General features: G+C 42.3%; 1 protein-coding gene across 1 annotated transcript; it reads right to left on the reverse strand.

The window, feature by feature from the left end:
* Positions 1–721: 721 nt before the first annotated feature.
* Positions 722–26,048, reverse strand: ELOVL4 (ELOVL fatty acid elongase 4). The gene is made up of 6 exons (XM_029224181.1): positions 25,663–26,048; positions 10,245–10,432; positions 8,986–9,066; positions 5,651–5,822; positions 4,464–4,591; positions 722–1,932 (listed from the first exon to the last, which is right to left on the reverse strand). The coding sequence occupies exons 1-6, from the start codon at positions 25,760–25,762 to the stop codon at positions 1,657–1,659; spliced, it is 945 nt and encodes a 314-aa protein (XP_029080014.1). The 5' UTR covers positions 25,763–26,048; the 3' UTR covers positions 722–1,656.
* Between the last annotated feature and the right edge of the window lie 338 nt (positions 26,049–26,386).

The raw sequence follows: 26,386 nt of genomic DNA on the forward strand, positions 1-26,386 counted from the left end.
ACTGAGCAGCAAAAACAAAAGTGTTGAATCCTCTTAGACCAAACTATTATATACGCGGCAAATTGTCTGTAATTCTCATGTCTGCATGCCTTGGGGGGAAAGAGTGTCATTTTAATGCACAATAAATATTTTCTGGTTTACAAAATATTCTGAAATACTCTGCACAAACAGCATTACATCCTGCACATGCGGTTCTGACATGTTAAAGATACTTATACTTAGAAATATTCATGCCTTTTTTTTTTTTTTTTGGTCACATTTTCTCGAACGATCCCTGTGCGATACCCACTAGCAATTTAACCTATGTAATAAGACAGGGTGCAAGTTCTTTCCTAGTGAATTTCCAGTTGTTTTTTTATATTACATGAAACACTTCCTTTGTAAACAGCAAATTTCATTTTCTGATTCTGGCTATTCTCACTTTCGTGTTCATCTTATGTCTTAGCAATTAACACTTGGTAACAATCAAGCACTGAATTTAATGATCTTTAGCACCAAGGAGTCAAGAATATTGCACCAAAACGGGTTTACACTTCGTATCTAGTTACAGGTAAGATCTTGCAACTTTGTCACAAGAAAAGTATCACTCCAAAATTAAACACGTTAAAAGAAAAGGATAGTTTCACAGAGAAGCTTGCTGGACACTACTTGTAAAAAAACACAAAACAGTGTTAGTGAATTTGAAAGTTGATATTAAAATCTACATTAGAGGACTCCTTGATTTTTTAATTAAAATTTATTTAATTTTAACTGTTCTTTCCAACAGAAGAGGTAGGTATATTTCCACATATGAAAAATCAGTAACAGCCACAAATCAAAACAAGGAAAGCCTGATAAAAATCAACATACTCTCTTCTAACAGCACATAAATGTAACTATGATGTTACTAATAGAGACATGAGTTGTTTCATGTTCCAATCAGACAATAACCTTAACGTTTATAATATATATCTGGTAGTAACAGGAGTATTGAAAGGCTGCCTTTTCATCACAAAAATTGTTTCCCACAATGATTTGTGCTGCAGGTTACGGTGACCTTTGAGTCGCCGGGCGGATTTTACTGTAATTCTTATTCTCCCCAACACCATCATCATCAAGCCTCTAAGAGTCTACAGAGATCATCAGATTTTTAAAATTCAATTCCAACCAAAAGGGTATCTTCAGACTAGAGGTGGAGAGATTTGACCACTCCAGTCAGCAAATGAATTCAAGCGTGCACGTTTTAAAGTAGCTGCATTTCCAGTTTGGGACCAGAAGATGGAAGGTAACTGATTTTCATCAGTAGGTAAGTAGCAATTTAGCCAAAAAAAAAAAAAGGCATAAAGACCATGTTTCTGTGATTATCAGTCTGAAGAATGAAGAGACATGAAAACTCTCATACATTGTACACATGAGTATGAACAGGGGGAGGGGCCTCCAAAGTCACGTGATGATTGCTTTGGTCAAGGCTAATAAAAAAATGTTTAAAATAAAAACTTCATAAATAAAACACCTGGGTGTTGTATTTAACACTTTACTCAATCTAAAGGTCACTAATACATAGAGCACGTTTGTCTTCTCCCCATCCCCAAACCCTCATTTGCTTCTGGTTTCCCTGAAATTGTATGTGAAGTGGGAGCTTCCTCGCTGTCGACACCAGGTAAGGCCCAGTTCACTTTACTCTCCTTTTGCCTTTCCATTTTTCTGCTTTCTTCCATCTTCTACCACTAGGTGGTTTTCTGATTTGTTCACACCGTTTGCTGAAATACCATTCGCAGCTGTTTTTCCAGTTTTGGCTTTCTTAGGCTCTTTGTACGTCCGAACATAGAAGTTAAGGAAGAGACATATGAAGCTGACTGCATAGGCAATGAGAGCCCAGTGCATCCATTTGGGGAAGGGGCAATCGGTGTAAAGGGACAGCGCTGTGTGCCCAATGGTCACGTGGAACTGAATCTGAAAAACAAAACAGCGCAGGTACGTTTACTGTGGGCAGCAAGCAGCTCGTCACGACCTCAGCATCTTCTGTGCGGCTGAGCCAGGCCCACGCCGTCGCCCCACGGTCCAAGGCTTAAGAGTTCTCTGGTTCCTCCTTACTCAGGCTGCTGCTCAAATGACATGTCCTCAGCTAGGGCTTCCTGCTAAGACTCAAGTACCTCCACCCAGAGGGTACCTCCATCCCTTTAACCGAAGGGTTCTGTTTTGTGTGGGTTTTTTCGTTTCACAGGAATTGTGTCTTTTGCATCTGCTGACTTCTGGACTGTCCACCTCTCCACCCGTGTACAACCGAGGGCGGGGCTCTGTGTTGGTCTCCATGATTCCCGAGCCCTTGGCCTGGTGTCTGGGCTCAAGGAATTATTTTTTGGATAATGTTGAATAATTTTACCTCATGAGAGGGAATATCAGTGGCCTAAGAGAGTAAAGTAGTGGTACTATAGGCTCTTCAATTTTTGTTTTCCTCCCGTATTTTTTTTTTTTTTTTTTTTTTTGCCGTACGCGGGCCTCTCACTGTTGTGGCCTCTCCCATTGCGGAGCACAGGCTCCGGACGCGCAGGCTCAGCGGCCATGGCTCACGGGCCCAGCCGCTCCGCGGCATGTGGGATCTTCCCGGACCGGGGCACGAACCCGTGTCCCCTGCATCGGCAGGCGGACTCTCAACCACTGCGCCACCAGGGGAGCCCTCCTCCCATATTTTTTTTACTGATTTCCTTCCACAAAGTTGTCAGCAAGCCGGTACATATACTTCTAAAAATGAGCTTATCAAAATGGTTCATTACTTGTTTCTTACAGAATAGCAGACAAGTAAATTTGCATTTGAAGGGACACAAGTCTTTAAAGACTAAGATTTTTTGGTAAAATTTTGTAGATATTTGAGAATAAGTGTAAAAAGAGTGAATGGTTCTCAACGTAAGAGTTATGAATTCCACGGTATTAACAAGGGTTAGCTTTTTACAAGATTAACATACACGATGAACTGTTGTGAGAGCTTCTCGCTTGGAAATACACTACCTTTCATGAAATTAACATCCTGTTTGGAAAGGGCAATTGTGGTTTCTCTTTAAAGGACAGCATTATCAATATTAATTACTATATTAAATATTAGTTTTAAAATTTATCCCGTGTAAGCCCCAAATTTCTATCAGACTAAAAAACTTTAAAAGTTTTCCATGGCAAAATCCAGATTTTAAGAACTTTTGATTTCACAATGGTTTTTAGGACGTGCATCACGGAAGAAGGGTGAGTGTGAGGTGTGGCATCGCTAAAGGACAGTCAGGTGCAGGCTCCAGCAAAGCAGAGATGGAGAGTTCACGTGAGTTTTGTCGCCTCCTCATTTTCTTGGGACCATCTAATAATTACTGAGAGAAACGAATTACACAAACTATATAAATGGCTTACACAAAAACTGGAGGAAGCTTCCTGTAGCACTTTACTTACAGATGAATCCTGCACACCCAGCATTTCCCAAAGGTTGTGCTTCCTGTTTGGTTAGCCTATTGTTTAGAAACTTAAAGCAGAGATGAATAATGTTTCCAAATGTGATTCCACTGTACACTGATAAAACTGTGTACGTGCTACGATTAAAGCAAATTATAATAAATTCCAAGGCTTAAGAATAGCTACCAGGTTGGTTTTGGATTTCCAGTTTGGTTACTGGGCTAGTGCTTGGCTTGGAAGGTTGCACTGATGCACCCAGATGCTACAAGAAGTCCTACTGGGGGTAGGTGCTGAGAACTGCCTGCTCTGAAGACTAGCATTTGAGAATACCGAGCTCTGCTCGCTAATGACTGTGTGTCGGGGAATTAAGAGTTCTCTGGTCCTTGGTCCCTTCCTTCTCTTAAATTTAATTAATTTTTAATTTTTTGGCCGTGCCATGAGGCATGCAGGATCTTAGCTCCCCAAGCAGGGATGGAACTCATGTCCCCTGTGGTGGAAGCTGCTGGACCGCCAGGGAAGTCCCCCTTCGTCCCTTCCTTTACCCCACCCCTTCCTTGGCTCTGTGCCTTTCCTACAACTTTCATATTCTAAACGTACGGGATCTGTTCACAAGGATGGAAAAATGGAATAGACAACAGAAAATTTACGTAAGGGCAGGATGAAGAGAGGCAGTAGTAACATTTTAAGTGAAAAAAAAAAAAAAAAGCCTAAGAAAGAAGTTAGATTATTTTTCTAATCATAAATGAGTCTGTGTACTTTGTGGTGCGCTTAGGTCTTTACTCATCCATTTCACAGATATGTTTAAAGGATATTTCTCTTAGACAAGAGCTGAGTCTGGTCTTTAAAGGACATTTAAAAAACGAGTGGCCATGACCACTAGGTCTATGAACAGGTAGCTCAGAACCAAACAGCCTCAACGCCTATAGCTGGAGCACAGAGAAAGTCGGCTTGGTAACAGAAAATTGCCGAAAACGACTCAGCACTTTACAATTAATTAGATTCAAACATTCTCAGTGTTTCACCAGAAAAAACTTTAGAAGCATTTAACTCACCAGCTGCAGCATGGTCAGGTATCGTTTCCACCAAAGATACTTCTGAATCCATGGGCCAAAGGCGGTTAACCCGTAGTATAAGTACATAATCACATGGATGAAGGAATTCATCTGGGCTCCGAAAAATGCTTTAGAAAAACAGAGGTAATTACAAGCTACAGAAACCTGTATTAGGTGATAAACCATTTGGACATAAAATAAATGAATCTACATTATTTTCCAACATTTAATCTTGAGTACAGATGAGGAATAAAAGTTGTAAAATAGTTCTAATGGAAAAGCCTTCTCTTCAGATCATGCCAAGTATTTTTAAAGTTCAGACTCAGGCTTTCACCACATAAATAAAAAAGGGTGTCCTTCAAATGCAAAGGACTTTCAAAGTGGCAGATTTTCAAATGAGGGTACTCCAGTGGCTTAAGTAGGCCCCAATACAGAACTACTGCCAGTATTACTTTGCATTCTATTACTCTTGGGGAAAAAAAGTCATGGTACATATAATTGTTTAAGCAGATTTGTAAATGTTTCATTATTGCCTTTACATGTGCTGATATACATAGCTACAAAAAAATAGTACTTATTTCTTAGTTTCCTAAATAGTTTTAAATGGAAGGTAGCAAGGTGAACTGTGCTATTATATACTGACTTGTACCCCGGGTCCCCATCAGAGGAATGGTCTGTTTACAGCTCAGTGATGTGAATCATCTCCAATGTACAGGCATCTGAAAAGCTGGAGGCAGACCTTGGCCAAACTGTGAATTCAGATTCTCTTCAACACTGAGAAGGCTACACACAATTTCCTTTGAGTAAGAACCAACAGGTGCACTTGGGCCTGTCTGACAGCAGGAGTGGGCTTCGGGCTTGGAGAGGAGACAAAGCCTTCAGACTGAGAAGCTGTATCTTGGTATCCTCTGGATCAGAACCACTAGAACTGTTCCCTATCAAAATATAACTTGCTATGTTTGGGATTCGTTTATGCTTATCTCTGGGGTAAATCTGTAGGTGTGAAAGTAGTCACAGATAAAAAGCTAAAGCTTTACTTTCTTCAAATTTCTTTAAAGTGAAATTAACACAGAAATAATTAACCATGAAAGTAAATTAAATTACAGACCAAGTCAAATTCTCACTACTTTCCATCTTCCACATTTACATAATTTACTACCTGGGGATATGTTCCTGAAAATGCTCACCCTGTCCCCCTGCGACCCACTTAATTCCAATCCACCACAATGTAAACATTGTACAGTGATGATATACGTGAAGGAAGGAGACTTGGTTGTTTTTCTTCCTCAGGATAAAAAACACTGTGTCCAAATACTCAATTCCTTTAGAAATAAAGTACCACCACAGAGCAGCAGCTATCTGTAGAAAGAAAGGGAAAAAAGCATTTTACAAACACCAGAATGACACTATCACATGGTTTTCTACACATTCTAAGTCCTAAACAATCTTCACTGCACAAAATGTAGGAGGCACAGAATCATTTTTGTCTAAGTGGGTGTGAAACCCAGGCATCTATTCACAGGGAAAATAATGGGAAAGAAAGAGTCCAAATCTGTATCTACACAGTGCCAACAAGTCAGAGAAAATTTTCAGTCTGTTCCATAGCTGGATGTCACCAGTACCCAACTGCTGAATGCAGAGCTGTAAACACTTTCACATTGCTATGATTTTCAACATGGTAGAGAAACTGAGATATTTACTTTGTAAAGGTATTTCACTTGTTCATGCCTAGCCTATATCATACCTCAGAGATTCTTGCAAGTGTGCTTGGGTATCAACTGGGCTCTGTGAGTGTCTTGTCTCTCTCTCTCTCACTTTAACATATGCAACAAAATAATCACGGTAGCTTTTATTAGGCAGTAGCATCTTTAAAATGATAAATTGCAACAAACAAACATACACAACAAATATTTCTTAGGTCATAAATATAATCGTGCTTACATAAATAAGTCTTTTCTTTTCCTGGGCTCTAATCAAGACACCAGATGGTGCAGAAAGATTACATTACATGCTGAGATTAAGGATCCAAGGATCCAGTGAGAGGTGACCTCTGTGTGTATGTTTTAAAATATTTTCCAAGGATCCTACTAAAATAGTAACCTCAGTTCATCTTTTTTATGTCAAGTATTTTCTATGACATGTGTCCTGTGTACAAATACCAAAGGCGGCGGTACATAACTGAAATCTGTTCGTACACCTCTGTGTGTCAGGGGTTTGGCAGATTCACTCACAGCCAGGCTTAGGTGTTTCAGAGCTGATAGAGACCTTCCTCATTTTATACCTGCACCTGTTGGATGCCATGGGTTTTTGTCTGGGTTTGGCTTTTTGCTTTTGAAAAACAAAATTACAATTTTAAAGTGTAGGCAAGGAAGAAAGAGAAAGGCCAAAGAAAAAATAGTACTGTATTTACAAACTGAGAATTATTTACTGAATTTGCTTGAGTAATAATATTGTTGAAAGTGATAAAGTTGTTTGAAAATAGGCTTGAAATAGGGAATTTCTCACAGCAACACTATAATATTCACTATTATGTTAGTACTTTAAAGTATAACATTTTGGTGCAGCAAACTTTATCTAGAAGGGAAGAGATAATGTCTTATTTCTCCCCCTATCTGGGCCTCTAAATTAGCCACCACTCATGAATAGTAATAAATAATCCTTCTCTTTAGTTTGTAAACTGAATAGCTACATCAAAGTGAAGAGATCCTTCTTGGCTACATAACAATGGATACAAAAATGAGTCTTTGGGTAAAACACTTACTCTGCCACATCGCATATTAGAGAGGAGGAGAGAGCCAGGAAATTTTCAAATGCAATCTGCTGCCGCTCTGGTTCTTTCTCCTACTTGATTTCAGTTCTCACAATAGCTCAATTTTTTTTTTTTAACATCTTTATTGGAGTATAATTGCTTTACAGTGGTGTGCTAGTTGCTGCTTTATAACAAAGTGAATCAGCTATACATATACACATATCCCCATATCTCTTCCCTCTTGCGTCTCCCTCCCTCCCACCCTCCCTATCCCACCCCTCCAGGCGGTCACAAGGCACCGAGCTGATCTCCCTGTGCTATGCGGCTGCTTCCCACTAGCTATCTATTTTACATTTGGTAGTGTATATATAAGTCCATGCCACTCCCTCACTTTGTCCCAGCTCACCCTTCCCCCTCCCCATATCCTTTAGTCCATTCTCAATTTTTAAAGAACTGATCGTTTATGCATGCCAGGATGGTAGGCTCACAATGACCAGAGTGGTATTTTTAAAACTTTATCCCCAAAATGGTAGCATGTTGTTTCATCCAAGGGGTTTACCTAGGTTCACTCCTCAGAGAAAGCAAGCCCAGCGCTTTTCCCTTTCCTTCCCCCAACCTGAGCAAGACCTGAGTCAGCGCTCCACCCAGGGAGAGGCTCTCTAGCGAGGTTACCGTAGCCAACTAATCTGTATAAAGGGGCTCCTCTCATCCTCTCTCAGTCGCATCACGGGTCTTAGGTTCTTGTTAACCGTTTGTTTACATGACTAGTGTCTGCCTCTCCCACCTTTGCTAGAATGTCAGCTCCACAAAGGCAGGGATCCTATCTGCCTTTCCACCTGGGTCCCCAGGGCCCCTCACACTATCTACATACAGCACATGTTCAATACACATTTGTTCAATGAATAAAACCAACATGACAACCAAAAGGGGTGATTTTTCTTTCATCGGCGCATTATATCTCCTAATAGGGAAATGAAGACAGAGACATAAAATGGTAACTACAGGAAAGCAATCTGGTGCTGGGTCTTGATGGATACTGCTATTTATATTGTCCAACCCCAATGCTAAAGAGGTACTTTTTTCCAAGGGCGGCTACTACAAATTATATTAATACATATATTACATGTAACATAAAACACACACATACATATAACATATGTTATATATGCTATATAAATGTTTTATGTATATGTAATGTTTGATATGAACCATAGCACACAAGAGGAGTTCAATAAATAGTTAATAAAATAAGATGGTAATTTTACCGATGCAGGTGACTGCACAGTAAAATACAGTAACACTATATTACTAGTCTGCTTTTCTGCGAAGATGATAAAAACTGAGTTTATACCTATACTAGTTGTGCTGTGCTTAATTTACTAAACAGTACATAGTTTATAAGATGTTCATTTTCCTCAGGCTTTCTTAACAAATGAATTCAGCTTTCTCTAAGAGTGTCTATTCTTGACCAAAAAAACAAAAATCTAAAATATCATCTTTATACTAAACATGGAACTTCTCTTTTTATTTTTTTTGCTTACTGCATTTTAGTAATCCAACACACCTTCACTCTCACATTACCAAATGAGAGAAGATACTGGAGGGATGAAAACAGATTTTCAATTATGTACTTAAAAAAAAAAAAGCATAGCTTTGTTGACTCGAAACAATCCAGTACACTATTACCACTATACTGAAGAATGTTTTTCACAGACTAGGGACTACAAAATTAAACCAACTCCTACTGATTAACACTGCTTTCAAGGTACTTACCCTGACTTCGTGAACGTTATCCGAATAATCCACACTCTGGCAAATATAGCTATATCCTGCATTATATGATCCCATGAATAGCTGGAAAAAGGGAAGAATATTTGGAGTAAAGTTTCAGTAGATACGGCATTTATAAGCACTACCTACAATACGCAAACTTGCAAAATATTTTTAAAAGCAATACGGTCTTAAAATTTTTCAATGCATTAAACATTTAATATGTTGGAATTTCTAAAATTTACTATCTGTCAATTTATTTTAAAATTGAAATCTAAATTTAAAATGACATGTGACATTCGGACTGAGACAGAGACTCTCTACCTCATAATATTAAGAGAAACTGTGATTCACCAGATGCAGCAAGAGTTGCACGGATTTCTAGTCTTGAACCAGAGTGGGTTGCATCTAACAAATTGGGTAAAGTATCCAAACAGGTTAAAGTTTTTTATGAAGTTGAGCTTCCGTAGGCTAAGTTGTCAATTAAAGAAAGGTTTTTTTAAAGGAGCATACTGTTCTTTTCCCTAGCATCACCAGTCCAGTACTCTGGGTTCATACAGAACATTAATGAGGAGTCTCGTGGAAAACAAATTCCTTTCACTCTTACAACTTAAGAAATGGCTGTGCCAATCCAGCCTTTAGGATTTTCTTTCGAAATGCCATGGAGGATTTGCTGCTGCCCAGAAAGGTGGGCAGTGGTTAGTAGCAACAGCTGTATAACAGTTAACTCACTTCAGTTCCAACATAAAATACAATTACATTATGTAATAGGATTTAAACTTGAGATCGGTATTCTACATCTGCATATTTTCATCAGTTACCAAACCTGAAACTGCTGAATAAGAATTATAAACATATAGCTACAACTATTTACTGAGCGCTTAATATGTTCCAAACACTATGTAAAAATTATCTCACTTATCTTTGATACCCTAGAAGTTAGGTATTATGCCCATCTTACAGATGGGGAAAATGAATCTCAAAAAAGTTAAATAACTTCCAGTGTCAGAAAAGCTAGTAAGGGTTATTTTAGAATCCAGTCTGTCTGCTTCAAAATCCCACTTTAAACAACTGTCTTACACTTTACATATGTTTCATATTTTTGTTATCCAAAAATGAAAACTGTCAATAACATAAAATGTACTCTTAGAGTAGCTAACATTTATCTTAGGGCACAACATTACAATGATAGTTTTACACATTCTCCTTTTTTAATTTGCAATAGACTTGGGGAATTATAAAGTGAACTTTAGTAAACCTACCTCTCTAAAGATAAAAAGGTTAAGCAAAACCATCCCGAAATTATAGATAATGAGCGCTAAACGCATCTGGAAAGGTTCTCGGTCCTTCATCCATTTTGGACCCAGCCACACGAACAGGAGGTAAAGGGTACTTATACAAAGCGTAGGCAACGGGGACTGCATCAGAGGCCAATTTTCCACGCGTTTATCTACAGAGAGAACATAAAATTCCTTATACAATAAATGTTATATAAAATGAACTTATTAGGAAGCATAATGTTTCAACTTAGTTTTCCTAATTTGACCAAATACAGATTCTTAGAGGCCCAACAAAAATACATGACGTAAAAACCAAAGAAACAAGACCAATTCCTGGGAGTACCTTTTGAAAATGAAGTTTCATTACATAAGGCACACGTTACATGTTTTACAGAGAACCTCGAGAACAGAGAGAAGAAACAAAGCTCATTGAAAATTCAGAAGAGGCTTTTGGGATGAAAAGTTACTCAAAGGTTTCATAGACAGAAAATAAATACTTTAAGGAGAAACCTTTCATATTAAACATCTGAAATTTACTAGCACAGTTTGAAGGCTGCTCCATCCTATGCCGAAAGCAGGAAAAACTTAGTAAAATGAAGAGGTCTGGAGCATGGAAGCTGTTCCCCGGAATGTTTCTGGATACTGAAGACAAGAGTACAGTTATATGTGTATTAAGTTGAGGATTAAGTTAGAGATCATTACATTTCTATAACTTTATTTAAACAGCAACCACATATTCAAGACATTTTTCTTTTTCCTTGAGAACATGAGTCTACCTTTTTTCCCATGAATATAACCAACTTAAGTACTTTTCTCTAAAGCTATAAATCATTTACCTTGCATATGTGTGTGTGTGTGTATATATATATAATGTAACATATTATTTCATTTAAAATGAATCAACTGTTTTTAAATTCAAATATGCAACCCTGCATCAAATTTATAATAGAATCTTGCCACAAATAAAACATTTCTAAGAGAAGCATGATGATGAAATATGAGGTTGACAAAAATTTACATTACAAAAGGACACTGAAGTTTTTATATTTCTAAAAGCTAAACAGCATTTTAAAGGTTGTGAATCTAATGTCTAGCTTATTCTTGGTAATGCAAAACACTTCTATGTTCTATTTTGAGGAAAATCATTTTTTTTAAAGTAAAAAAAAAAAATTTATCTTTCAGCCAGTTCGTAAAACCTAGACTAAATGAATTTAACTTAATTGCTCATTACAATGTCCCCCTATTTAAACTGTCAGTTTTACTAAAACTATATATGCAAAATAGCTCTGGGTAAGTTAACTGTCTTTCAAAATACTTCTTTACCTAAAAATAAATGAGTCTGTTTCTATATGCTGTCAACAGAAAATAAGATACAAGACATGAAACACAAATACAAAAATATTTAATCACATAGCTTCCGAAGTTGGGGCGTGACACAATAACCATGGTTTCTATAAAATAAGAGTTGTTAGAAGGGTGGGATAGTGACTTGAAAGAAAACAACAACAACAAAAAACCAGAAAAACTGATTTTACTTTATCGTTTACAGAGGAGGCCTACTCTCTATCTATTCATGGAAATTATGGTTCTGTCATTCAAATCAAAACATATTCTAGAATTAAAAATAAACGAAAGTACTTAAAAGACAGGAGAGAGAGTAATCCTCTTACAAGGAGGGGGTGACTTAAAAGATGGGGGGCTGATTTTTGTTGAAGGCACTGTGCCACTATGGTCTTACCAGTGATTGTTCCCTTTTCTTTACTGTTGTCATATTATTCTTCTGTGACCATATCTTTCTACGCCAAAAGCCAACCTAAAACATGGGGTATTCATCGACTTAGATCTTTATTTTTCTATATTATAGAAAAAAAAGAAAAGAAACTAATACAAACCCCCTAAATCCTAAAGCTTGGCTGTACTTCAGGTCACTAGGGAAGGAGCTGCCAGGGAGCTCCACCCCCATCCACAAACTACAGAGAGGGCAGATACTGCTTTTCCCACGGATACAAAGAGCAAAAGGACTCTGTTATGAGAGAATCTATGTAACAGAGACAGGAAGATAAATCCACCTGTAAGGAGACTCTAATTTCTGACATCACGGATTATGTCTTACTCTTTTTATTATTTTTTTTTTTTTGCGGTACGCGGGCCTCTCGCTGTTGTGGCCTCTCCCATTGCGGAGCACAGGCTCCGGATGCGCAGGTTCAGCGGCCATGGCTCACGGGCCCAGCTGCTCCGCGGCACGTGGGATCTTCCTGGACCGGGGCACAAACCCGTGTCCCCTGCATCGGCAGGCGGACTCGCCACCAGGGAAGCCCTGTCTTAACTCTTATACACACAGAATTCCTCTTGACTTCAAAGGCAGTTCTGAGCAGCAAGCAGGAAAAAACTAGGGAAATGGGGCCAAACTTTCCCCTAAATCAAGAATAAATAAATAAGCTCCTTCTCTCAGATGCACAGTATGAGTAACTCACTCAACAGAGGTATTTTTTTTGAATATTCTCAATATGTTTTTTTTTTTAACATCTTTATTGGGGTATAATTGCTTTACAATGGTGTGTTAGTTTCTGCTGTATAACAAAGTGAATCAGTTATACATATACATATGTTCCCATATCTCTTCCCTCTTGCGTCTCCCTCCCTCCCGCCCTCCCTATCCCACCCCTCCAGGCGGTCACAAAGCACCGAGCTGATCTCCCTGTGCTATGCGGCTGCTTCCCACTAGCTCTACCTTACGTTTTCAACAGAGGTATTTAAAGAGACACGAGTAAGAAGCTGAAGGTCTGATGAGATGAAGCACTGACAGAGGCCAAGAGAAGGGTACAGAGGTGGAGAGGAGCAGATAAGGAGTAGCAGACATATCCGAGAAGGCACAGGAGGCTCCATCAGTAAACAGCCGGGCTGAGTTTCAACGCCAGCTCTGCAGCTGTGGGTGGGACCTTAAGGGCATAATCGGTCCTCATCTCCTGATGGAGAGATGAAGGGGAACTAGATTAGTGCTTCTCCAACTTTAATGAGGAGAAGAATTACCTGGCGGCACAGTTACAATGCAGGTTCTGACTCAGCAGCTCAGGGTACAGCCCATTTTTAGGAAGATTCTGCATTTTCTAGGAAGTTCCAACTGACGCTACGCCAAGAGCGTCATGGACCGTCCTTGAGAATCAGAAAACTAGGGGGGTCCATTGGGATTTTTTTTTTAAACTTTTGAAAATTGTTACTTTTTAAAATAACAATTAGGAGGAAGAATGGAACTGAAGGTAAGGAAAACTGGATCAAGAAAATAGGCAGTTTCCGCTGGCCAGGGGACCCACCTCTCACGGCCAGAGTCCCTGCACGTGTGTTCCCTTACAGGGCATCACACGGTCCTGTAAACTTCCTTAAAATGCCATCTCCCTCAAGGCAGGGGCTGGGTATCTCGCTCTTGTATTACCAGGCCTGCTGAGGTGTCTGAACATTTATTTGATGAATAAATGAGGAGTAGATCTTTTTTTTCCATATCACTCCTTTCCTGTCTATCCGTTCAGTGGAACCCAACAGTACAGTTACAGAGCCCAGCAGCCCTTTCCCAAGCTCTTCCCAAACCTCCTCCACGCCAGCTCACAGCTTTAACCTGAAGTCAGTCAGCACCACCCGCTCCCAGTACTGAGAGCATGTGTGCTCCACGGGGCTCAACGTCTAGATATATTTCTGGTACACTGTCAATACCCTAATCCTACACAGTTATGGGTGGGATTCCATACCATGAATTTATTAGGAAAAAAAAAAAAAAAGAAAACTTCTGTTGAAACCCTATCCCTCCCGCCACCACTGAAGTCAAATTCTGTCATCAAGGAATACCGAGATTCAAATGGGTTTCACGTAACACTCTTGGGAATTCTCTCTTTGAAAAGCTCTTCTTTTTGGTGGGGCTGTGGGGGAATCAATATGGTAGAAATATAAAGTTGGACTCCAGTCGATCTGTTTGCCAAATTGTCTTCTCTCTATATTTCATATTATTAATATGTTTATCAACAGGTCTATGCCTTTGTATCTTGATGATTTTCCTCTTATTTTTGAGCCTATTTAGTAACAATTTTAAGCCTTTCATGTTGCATGGATGCCTTGATCTAAATCAGATGTGTAGAATTTTAGATTTAGAAATGATCCCTTTATCTCAAAAATGAGATGCAGAGAGGCCAAGAGACTTGCTGGAGAAGGTGGAGCAAAAGCCTCCTGTGGCCCAACAGCTCCTCCAGGACCACTCAGTCACCATGCCCACTCATTCTAAGGGAGAAATGCTCCCACCAATTTCTTCCTAAATTATAGGTTTAAAGAAAATTTTCAAATAGAATTGTCCCTGTCAATCATGTTCCTTCAGGAGAAAGAAAACAAGCGGGACCTACAAAAGTCCCCTTAGCAGAAAGAAGGACAAGAGATAAACAAACCAAGGCGCACGTTTTCACGGGTGGTGCATCTGGCAGACCTGGTCCAGGATCGTGATGCTTTGGGAGACATGACACTAAATGCTGGGGAAGGACCGAGGATGTCTAGCCTGAAAAAAGGAGGCCTCATCAAATACTAAAGAGATATCAGATTTATGCTCTATTGCCAGAGAACCAGTGAGAAGAGCTTTAGGGAAATAAATTACACCTAAATTCAGAAAATTTCTAACCATGAGGTCTCTTTTTCTGTAAGTAGAAAAGCTGTCTCCCTTGAGTTCCCTCTCTGAGTTTTAAAGTTAAGCAAACCTAAAGCTAAATATTATAGCAAATCAAGTTTAGGAACAAGAAACTTTATTTCAGTAATAAGAATTACTAAGACACATTACTTTAACCTTCCAGACCCTTAAGAGTTAACTGCTTTCTCAGGAAATAGTTTCCATTTAGAACATTTTGACTGTTTCATAAAACTCATGCTGAGTGGGACTGATTTATTTACAAACATTAGCCTGGATAGCAATCACACAATTTTATCCATGTTAAAAGGCCATGGAATGGTTACACAACCGTATGCGTTTGTCAGAACTCACGAACTGATCCTCAGAAAGAGTTCATTTTATCATGTATAAATTTACACCTTTATTTTTAAAATGGGAGGAAAAATGGTCCATCTGAAGTGGGGCTTCCCTTGAACACCCTCCACCAAGAGTCTTTTATTCCTTACCTGATTTATATCTTAAAATCATCCAGCATGGTATACAGAACAGCTTTTCAAGTCAGACCCTCCATCCCTTTTGAGCTAAGTGATTTGCAACAGGCTATTTGGCCCCTGACCTCTCAGAATTCGCCAGTTATTGGAGGAGACAGACATGAAAAATCAATTGCTTTGCAGGACGATGACAGCAATGTCAGAGGCCAGTCTGAGAACAGTGGCAGGGCAGGAGAGAGGCGACGAGGGCAACTTCCAGAGCTGACATCTGAACTGTTCCTTGAAGAAAAGAGGAGGGGCTTGCCAGGCAGACAGGGAGGGCAGAAGGCTTTCTTGCAGAGAGAACCGTATGTATAAAGAGCCCCAAATCAAGAGATAAAGCACTTATTTTGTAAACTAAGCAGGCCTGAGGTAGAGCATATGTACAAGCAAAGACGGCCGGAAATGACTAGAGATTTACAGGTCAGATCAGACCTGGGAGAGTCTCACAAACTATGCTGAAGACGCTGGAACTTATCCTGTAGATAAAGGGGAGATGCTTCATTGGTTAGAAACAGGAGACCACATTCGGCTTTTAGCAGATCATGACGGAGGCAGTGGGAGATGGACTGAAGGGGAAAGACAGGGAAACCAGCTGGATCAGTGGTTCTCAGGTATCTGTCTGTTGCTAGGCTGCCCGCAGAAGGATCATCGGCTTGTTAAAAATATAGATTCCTAGGCTCCACCCCAGTATCTACTGTTCCCCTGGTGATGCTGACGGGCAGCCAGCCTTGGAGACGACTATAATGCAAGAAATGAGGGAAACCTGGATTCGGGGGCTGCACTGGTGATGGAAAAGATAGGCAGATACGAAAGTCACAGGGGCACAATCTACAGACGTGGTGGCTGACATGGACGTGAGAGGTGAGAGTGAAAGAAAAGTTCAGGATTACCCCCAGATTTCTGACTTGCCTGGTGGCACAGATGGTAAAGTCATGGATCCAGGACAGAGCATAAAGGAAGAGGAGCAGATCTGGAAGGAGATGATAAGGTGCATGTTTTAAAATTTATTTATTTATTTATTTTGGGCTGCATTGGGTCTTCGTTGCTGCGCATGGGCTTTTCTCTAGTTGCGGCGAGCGGGGGCTACTCTTCATTGCGGTGCACGGACTTCTCATTGCAGTGGCTTCTCTTGTTGCGGAGCACGGGCTCTAGGCATGCGGGCTTCAATAGTTGTGACGTGCGGGCTTCAGTAGTTGTGGCTCACAGGCTGTAGAGTGCAGGCTCAGTAGTTGCGGCGCATGGGTTTAGTTGCTCCGCGGCATGTGGGATCTTCCCGGACCAGGGCTCGAACCCGTGTCCCCTGCATTGGCAGGGGGATTCTTAACCACTGAGCCACCAGGGAAGTCCGATCAGGTGCATTTTTAAACAGCTTGTGTTTGAAGCACTCATGGGACACCTAGGTGGAGGCATCCAGTAGGCTCTGGAACTGCAGATGACTGCCAGGGCTGCAGACGCACAAGGGAGTCACCGGCAGTGAGAACCCCAGCAGAAGTTCAGGTCACAAGGGAAAGAGCGCATAGAATGAGAGAATAAAAGGAACAAAGATTGAACCCTGGGGGACACTTAAGGGAAGAGTGGGATCCGTGGCTGCGAAGCAACCAGAGAGGAAGGAAAAGAGAAAATGATGTTGTGAGGACCAAGGGAGTAAGGTGTTTGAAAGCGATGGGGTGGGCGACAGACTCTATGGATGGAGAGTCAACTCTTCTCCCCTCTTCTTTTTAATGAGGAAATAATAACCATCTCACAGGGCTGATGGGCGATGGTTAAACGGGAGAGTTCCCAGCACACGTGGACACCGCAAAGCCCTTCCTTCCGCTGCATCCCGTTCCCTCTGCACCCATGCCTCCACGCAGGTGTGTCCTACGTCAGGGATCATGTGAGCCCCTCCTGCTAAGAGTCAAGCCCTTCGATGTCTTCCAGGCCTTTTCTTCCTGACCTAGAGGAGTTCCCTAGGTTCTGGATATGGGCATTCAAGTCAGACTAGCAGCCTGACAACCCCAGCTTCCTCATTTAGCAGCTGAATAAGCCTCAGCAAGTCACCTAGTCTCTCTGGCCTTACGGGTGATGACAGGGTTGTTAGGAGGAATAAGACACTGCGTGTATAGTGTCTGACACAGAATAAGAGCTCAATACGTGTCAGCACTGTCATTATTACTGACAATAATCAAACCACTAAATCCTCCTCTGTCCCAAGAGAAGAGTTAAACCAAATTAAAGAAAAATTACCATCAGTAATTTTTATGTTCTATAGAAAAAAAATATAAAGTAAGATTAAGTTTAGACTATCTAAGCCATTGTTTTAGGAGCTATTACAAGGATTCAATAAAATGGCCTTAAGAGAACATGTAGTCTCAAACCTTCTAATTGTACAGGTAGAAATATGAGCCCCAAAGAATCAGGAATAATTTGCCCAAGACCATGTAAAAATGTAATAATTTGCCCTTGGCCATGCCCAAGACCATGAAACCACCTGCAGAATAATAAACTTATTCTCTAACGTTACTGTTATTATTTTTGACAAAATAGTTAACCCTGGGTTGTTCAAGGAATATGTAGATCATTAAATGGGTACAGAATTATAGCAACAAGCACAGTGCTCTGTCAAAACAGGTGCTTAAATATCTGTATCCCTTTGTTTTTCTATTCCTTTAACTATTTCCTATGGAGCAGATAAGAGAAAGTGAAAAGGACTAAATATGTTTTTGTTTTTGTTTTGTTGTTTTCGGTACGCGGGCCTCTTACTGTTGTGGCCTCTCCCGTTGCAGAGCACAGGCTCCGGACGCGCAGGCTCAGCGGCCATGGCTCACGGGCTCAGCCGCTCCGCGGCACGTGGGATCTTTCTGGACCGGGGCACGAACCCGTGTCCCCTGCATCGGCAGGCGGACTCCCAACCACTGCGCCAACAGGGAAACCCAAAAAAGGACGAAATATGAATCTGTTATTTTCACTACTTGGGCAGCACCAGTAACAGTCTTGCTGGGAAAGATTGGCATTGTTGCATAGAATGCGGTTTTTCAATTACTTATCAATATATGTTTGTTTGAAATTGCTTTACCAATTTAAAGAATTTTTTTAAGTTCCATCTATATCCAGAATTTAAGAGCCGGATGAGACCTTAGAGATTACCTAATTCAACTCAATTAAGAGATGAAAAAAGTTGAGTTGGAAAAGCAAAGGGACAGCTCCAAACTCTCACGGCTAATTAGCGGCAGATCTGGGGCTAAAGCCTCGGTCATCTAAACACCAGTCCAGGATCCTTTCCATTCCCTACACCACGCTGCCCTCCTCACTCCCACACACATCACAAGGCTTCCGCACAGACCATGAAGAGAGAGGAAGAATTACATCTGATTTTATATCTCTTTAAAGTATTTCGTGCTAAGTGATTTAATGGTTTGATTCCTTCATTAAATTTAGTCAACATCAACTGAATTTATGACTACCTTTAAAAATGATAAAGATCATTTTTAAAACTCTCTGTAATTTAGTGTAGCCTAAAACCTTATTAGTATTTAGCAATCAGAATATATCACTATTTGAAATTTTACTGGATTAAGAGGGTTGTATCAAATCAACAAATGTATGGGCACTTCCTAGTGTTGGGGAGAAAAATACAAAGTGAAAAGATAAATAATAATAAAGGTTAAAACAGTACAAGACAACAGAGTCCCAGAAGGAACAGCACAAGGATGTACATGAGCAATTGTTTAGGATGATGGGATCAGATGCAGCAATGAGCTGCTCCGGGTACCACGACCAAGAAAGGCTCTGTGTGGGAGGGAGACTGAGCCAGGAGGGTCTTGGTGACGGGCACGTGTGGCAGGAGCCAGGGAAAAGGGCAGTAAAGGCAAGGGCAGCGTGATAAGGGACATCAAGGCAGACGTGCACACGTTTTACTCACGGGTGAGTTATCCAAGGTGGCTAGAGCTGCACGTCTGTGGGCAGGGAAGTGCTGACTGACCAGGTTAGAACGGAGAGCTGGAAACTGGTTTTGAAAGGCCATGTATTTCTTCCTCCCTTCTCTTTTCTAAAAGTCAAAACCCATATTTTTTTTAAATATATATTCTAATACATTCTCATTCTAAGGTAAAATAAAACAACAGCACCTTAATTGAAAAACGTCCTGATAATGAAAAAGAAAGAAGAGCCATGTAGCATGAGAAAAGACAGATAATTCTGTTATCCAACTCTTCTGTATGTGCTAATATATGTCTAATTCAAAATAATAAGTGACTCAATAAATGTAAAATAATACTTATGTTAATAATATTAAATCATTCACTAATGACATTATCATAGGACAAAAAAATAAAACGTCGAATTTTAAAAGGATGACCAACTTCTTTGTGGCACTTAAGATCACAAAAGCACTGCCTGATATAACTATCTACGTAATTCTTAAAACCTTGTTTCCCTAAGCCAAAGAATCTAACTGTATAAAACAGTGTCCTGGGGGCTCCCCTGGTGGCGCAGTGGTTGAGAGTCCGTCTGCCAGTGCAGGGGACACGGGTTCGTGCCCCGGTCCGGGAAGATCCCGCATGCCGCGGAGCGGCTGGGCCTGTGAGCCATGGCCACTGAGCCTGCGCGTCCGGAGCCTGTGCTCCGCAACGGGAGAGGCCACAACAGTGAGAGGCCCATGTACCGCTAAAAAAAAAAAAAAAAAAACTGTGTCCTGACACTAGTTTTAGAATTTGCACTGTTTTCCCCTCCTGGAATTCCATCTGTGATTGGATGCTTTGCTACATGCTGCTGGGGAATGGACAAGAGCATCAGACATTAGAATCCAGGAGTCTGCCACCAAAAGCCACTGGTGAGAGAAAAAGTAACAAGAATCAAACAAGCAAACAACCCTAAAATGGCAGGGACCTCCTAGAGGCTTCAGGGAGGTTATGAAGGAAGGATAAGACCAGGACCCCATTGAAAATGCTGCCTAAGGGATATCCCACATTAGAAGATGGACACGTTCCACATATTTGTCTTTAATTAACTGCCTAGAACTTAGAATGTCTTTTCTCAAAGAAACATTGAGAATGGTAAGTGAGTTTCCAGGCTAGGCCAAACAAAAAATCTGTTTTAGATAATAACGTAGATAAAAAACTCTGTGACAAATAACAAAACCAACGTAACTATAATAGACGGTATTAAAGACCCGTGCTCCTCTGGGGCCCGGCAATCTGTGGGACAGACCCTACCTATCTGAGCTGAGTTAAACATCCCCTCCCACGGGCCCCCAGTTTCAGCACGCCAGGCTGACTCACTGGCCCTTAAACTCATTCCCAGTTTCCATGGGTTTTTAGTTTTGACACCCCTTTCCTTAGTCGACCTTTCAAATACTCTCCCCAACAGTACCCACATGAACTTCACGTGGTGAAACAGCTAAAATACTCTAAAGGCAGAGCCCGTACATTCCTCTCACGACTCAAGACTGCGGTGCAAGTAGAAGTGGAGATGAGGAGGGTAGAGAAGCAATCTCCTGACCTTCCCTAGGCCCCAACTAGGCCTGACTCTGACTCTGATCACACTGCCTTCAGACCATGATGCCAAGGAAGGTGGAATGGCCGTAAGCTGCATGGGGCGGTGACCGAGTGTCCTCATTCTCTCGCCGGAGCCCAGAACTGTGCCTGCACAGTGGCAAGTGATGAGGTAAGAAGGAAAGATTATACAAGCCTAGCTTCTGAATTTCATCATCATCCCACAGGAGTCCTCCCTCCTCCTGAACCACTCATCCCCTTCTCCCTTCTGACCTTCCAAAGTGAGGGTAAGGCCAGCTAGACTGGCCTTTCACACTCTAACTTCAACTCCCAAGTAGACACTCATTTTTCACCCAAGTATAGGGTGCCATATTTGTGAACAGAGAGCAGTGTCAAAGTCCCCCACCAAACACACATGCATGTACAAACATACTCCAAGAACAATGGCTGTTTAAAAACATGTGGTCAATGTACACAGTGCTGTATTTAAAATAGATAACCAACAAAGACCTACTGTATAGCACAGGGAACTCTGCTCAGCGTTATGTAACCTAAATGGGAAAATGATTGGAAAAAGAATAAATACATGTATATGTATAACTGAATCACTTTGCTGTACACCTGAAACTATCACAACGTTGTTAATCAACTATACTCCAACATAAAATAAAAAGTTTAAAATAATAAAAAAAAAACCCATGTGGTCAAAAAGAAATATGGTAGCTCAAGAGACATCTGGCCTTATTGTGGGCATGCTGGCTACTAACTTTCTAGGATGTTTCTATGTTAATGTCAGTTACACAAAATGGTACTAATAAGTATTTATTAAAATAATAAATGCAACGGGAAATATAAGGTCCAATTCGGGTACAACTGGGTATTAATAAGTTGGGGTATTAAGACTCATTGGTTTTCAAATTTTACATACAATTCCTCTTGAATGGATGTACACTTTGAGCCTAGGACCCCAGTCCTAATAATTTTAATGTACTCATAAAGTGAAAAAATAGAAGAAAAAAACACAGTGACATCAGAGTACCTACTCTCATGCCACCAACGGGTATAAAAATGTCCTATGTCAGTCTATAGTTTCCTATATATTATAAAGCAAGACTCACTTCCTTGTTCAAAATATCTAAAAATATAGAGAAGGGAAAATTTATTTTTGCTGTTTTTCTAAGAGTACAGCTCTTTCAAAGTTTTGACTCCAATGTATTAATGATGTAGTAAAAGTAATACTTTCTGTGTTTATACACTGTGGGACATATTCTGTATTTGCTAGATATGTGTCTCTGAAAAGCCCAATTTTTTTTTTTTTTTGCGGTACGTGGGCCTCTCACTGTTGTGGCCTCTCCCGTTGCGGAGCACAGGCTCCGGACGTGCAGGCTCAGCGGCCACAGCTCACGGGCCCAGCCGCTCCGCAGCATGTGGGATCTTCCCGGACTGGGGCACGAACCCGTGTCCCCTGCATCGGCAGGCGGACTCTCAACCACTGCGCCACCAGGGAAGCCCTCAGCACAGTTTTATATCTTGTCAGAACAAAGAACATTAAACAAGTCAGGGACACATTTCTTCAAGGTTTATAAAAAAACCAAACAAACAGAACAGCACGTATAGCATGGCCTTGGCACCTGGGAAGGGAGTCATCATCAAAGGAGGACCAGCGCTGGCACCCCAGGAAGAGGGGCACTTAATCTCTGTTTTTGACGTGGACACTCTTCACTTCTGGGCAGTGCGCCCTTTTCTTTAATCAGGCGGACTCTCAACCACTGAGCCACCAGAGAAGCCCAAGCCCAATTTTGATACATTGCTTTGGACGTGTTTTATTAAATACCACCATTTGGGGGACTTCCCTGGTGCTGCAGTGGTAAAGAATCCGCCTGCCAATGCAGGGGACATGGGTTTGAGCCCTGGTCCAGGAAGATCCCACATGCCGCGGAGCAACTAAGCCTGTGTGCCACAACTACTGAGCCTGCGCTCTACAGCCTGTGAGCCACAACTACTGAGCCCATGTGCCACAACTACTGAAGCCCGCGAGCCTAGAGCCCATGACCGGCAACAAGAGAAGCCACCAGCCCCCATTCACCGCAACTAGAGAAAGCCCGTGTGCAGCAACGAAGACCCAATGCAGCCAAAAATAAAAAAAGAAAAGATAAATAAATTTATTTTTTAAAAAGCCACCATTTGATATAACAGCGCAAAATGGTATTTTTGCAGGAACTGCCCTAGGGCAAAAATCTTTGGGCTCATCAAATGTACTCTACAAATGTGTAACTATTCCTGTTCTGAAAGTCCAAAGTAGACAAGAGTTAGGCAGAAAACTTTACACTTAACTTTACACTTAGGCAGAAACCTCAGTGGAGAGAAGTATTTAATGAACTGAGAAAACAGAAACAAAGAAGCACACAACTACAGTGTGAGGATGAAAGCACTCAAGGGCACACAGCCTTGCTCATTTCTTTCTCTCCCTGAATGATCTGCATTCTTTCACCATACTCATCGCTATTTCTCAACATCATCTTTCTCTCTGCCCACTTTTATCTTCCCCTCTGACTCATCGACTTCTTCTTCAGCCTCATCTCATAAGCTACTTTTCTACTTTGAAACTCCTTCACCCAGATTTTCATGAAACTATAGCAAGGAGATCCTCCTGGAATCAGAGTAGTGCGAATGAATCAAAGACCGGAGAGTGGGGCAGACCTATTCTGCCTGAGGCTGAAATAGCCCTCTTACGCAGTAGCAAGGTAGAACCCACTAAGCCTCTAAGTTGGCTAAGAAATACCATCTACCTACACTAGGTAGCTCATTACAGGAAGCAAGGAAGCAGTCTCAGGTTTCGTAAGTGGATAGCCAGAGCGTGGGTGAATACCTTCCCTCTGATCTGCTAGTGAGAGGTCACTTCGTTCTAGTGGCTACTCTCACTACTCCGGCTTGGCCCTCAATATTATATTATTTGCCCTTCACAGGCTCGTGGACAGCTTTCACATGAGGCAAGTGCACAAAGCTTCCCGTTTCATTTGTGATTTTTTTTATACAAGCATCATTAGGAAGGAATTAACCATCACAGAAAGGCATATTCTACCTTTGCTGTCAATTGCTCTGCGGCTCCAGAGGTGGGAAAGCTCTGAGGTAGGAAGGGAAGACAGACAGGAATGAGAACTCCTGGGTGTGGCTGGTTATATGGAGATTTGAGGACCTTGACGAGGCCTGAACTCTGAAGTATGCAAAGTGCAATTATCTGCCAAAGAGCTTGCCTGATGCTCAGCTCTGTACAATTGTGTCGTGGTAAACCCTGATGCAATGTTTAAATAACCAAAATCACAGAGACGAAGGGAAGGATACATCTTTCCCAGTTTTTGTAGGTATAGCAGCATAACCTCAGCGTACACTACATAGAAGAGAGACTTAAAAAGGAACGACTCCATTAAAAAGTGCTTTTTAACCATTTGCAAGAGCAACAGCTAAATAAGTAGCTTATTTCTCAGTGTCAAACTTGAGATCTTCTGAAAAAGAATACACTTTGCTAAAGAAGTTAAAGCCATATCAATGCCAAAGAATCATTTTGTCTCACACATAAATAATTCCAGCACACGTTTTTTTCCACGACATACATCCCATGTATTGTACTGTGTTCATGCTGTAACCACTGTCCCATTGACTCTAACAACGAACACCAAACTATAGGAATATACTTCTATTCCTTGGGAAGGGAGGCACAGTCCTAACATGTAAGGTTAACCTCCTCCGCCGCTGGGATGCAGGGCAATACTGCAGAAGGACTGGAAATGGCAAAACATAAGATCATTTCTAAAATCCTGTTAGCTTAATTGTTTATTTCAAAAACTTGTAAATGCTTTAAACCCAAAAGTAACTGAAGTTAATGAAGAAAATAAATGGCAAAATATAAAAATAACATATTAGCACAACTCTTCCCCTTAGAAAAGCTGCCTAGCTCAGCCAACTAACCATCCCTGTCAAACTGCAACACTGAAAGGGAAAAGTTTGCCAATTTAAGACAATTGTATACGTGTAGGCTTCTGGGACCACCTCTAGGTGCTGCTGTAGAGACCCCCTTTCCTAAAGATTCCCTACTTCTTTCCCGGTGTTTTAACCTTCCCCCGCCCCGACCGCACTGCACTGCGCAAAGCCATCACAGACAATCACTTCAAGCCTATCTGTTGTTGAAAAAGCCTCGGAAACTAACCTCCTCCAAGGTTCAAGGAGCCGAACAATGGCTTTTGACTCTTCATTCCAAATTATATTCTAGATGGACGAGCTAGACAAAATATTAGCAGGTGTGTCAAAGCAACCAGGAGGCCAAAAGAAGCAAAAGGACAGCGACCACTGGGCTCTCCGCCCTCCCGAGCCATCTCACCGACGGAATATTGCTAAATGTTAAAAATGATCCCTGTGCAAAAGAGAAGTGTCAGAGCTCGGAAGATGTGGGACCACAGGGTGGGGCGGGCCTGCGCCGAGCTCTCAGCAGCACAGACTCCATCTGAAATGCCAGCTCTTGCATCCGAGAACCTGACGAGAGATGGTGGAAGCTCAGAGGAAAACCGTGCAAGCGTCGAGGGGAGGGGGAAGAATTAACGTTCGGATCAGATTAACCAGTGCCCTAGCGCGGTCTCCGCGCCCGGCACCTCCTCGGATCCACAGCATCCCAACCGCCGCAGGGGGCGGGGGCGCTGCCGGGCCGGGCGCTCCGAGGCCGGGGGCTGGTGTCTCCCGCGGGGCCAGGCGAGGATGGAGAGCTTTACCTGTGATGGACAAGGTCCAGCGGTAGAACTCCACGGTGTCGTTGAGCGCCGTGGACACCACGTTCAGGACGCTGCCCGGCTCCGAGTCCAGGAGCCCCATCGCGGCGGTGAGCGGGCGCTGGCGTTGGGAGGAGGAAGCGGAGACCCCGCGGGAGGATCGACCTCCGAGGCGACGGCGGACCGAGCGAGCGGCAGCCGGCGACTCCTCTAACGGCGGCGGCCCAGCTGCGTCTTCTCCCCTTCGTCGGGGCGCCGCGGCGGCGGCGGCGGGGATACGGCGGCGGCGGCGACGAGCCGGGCGAAGGAGAAGGTACCGTCAAAGCTCCCGGGGGTAGGAGGAGGAGGTGGAGATCCTGCCGTGAGCGCCCGGTGCTGCACCCGTCTGCCGCCACGCGCCGCCGCCGCTCCAATCTCCTCGGCCGGCGTCACGTGGCCGCGCGCGGGGAGGAGGGGCCGGCGCGCCCCTCCTCCCGCCCGCGAGCGGGGACTTTGCGCAGGGATACTGCGGCCGGGAGGGGCCTGCGGCGGCCGGGGCCGCGCAGGCGCTGGCCGTGCCGCATCACTCGTCCTCGCCCTCTACGCGTGGTCTGGGGTGCAGGGCACCGCGGCCTCCCCTTGCCACGTCCCCCCGCGGGTCTCCCTGCTCCCCTTCCCCGCCTCCCTCTCCCATCGGGCCTCTGCGGAGGAGTGTGACGCCTTCCCACGCGTGACCTCGCATCCACCC

Source organism: Monodon monoceros, unplaced genomic scaffold (genome assembly GCF_005190385.1).
Source record: "Monodon monoceros isolate NGI ecotype Baffin Bay Population unplaced genomic scaffold, NGI_Narwhal_1 Super_Scaffold_15, whole genome shotgun sequence".
Lineage (NCBI taxonomy): Eukaryota > Metazoa > Chordata > Mammalia > Artiodactyla > Monodontidae > Monodon > Monodon monoceros.

Bases quoted from the DNA above. Each gene is read 5' to 3' on its own strand.
- ELOVL4 (XM_029224181.1), bottom strand. From the start codon at position 25,762: ATGGGGCTCCTGGACTCGGAGCCGGGCAGCGTCCTGAACGTGGTGTCC. The intron at 5,823-8,985 runs GTAAGTACCTTG...TTCTTTCTACAG, and splicing joins ATAACGTTCACGAAGTCAGG to ATAGCTGCTGCTCTGTGGTG. The intron at 1,933-4,463 runs GTGAGTTAAATG...TTTGTTTTTCAG, and splicing joins ACCTGACCATGCTGCAGCTG to ATTCAGTTCCACGTGACCAT.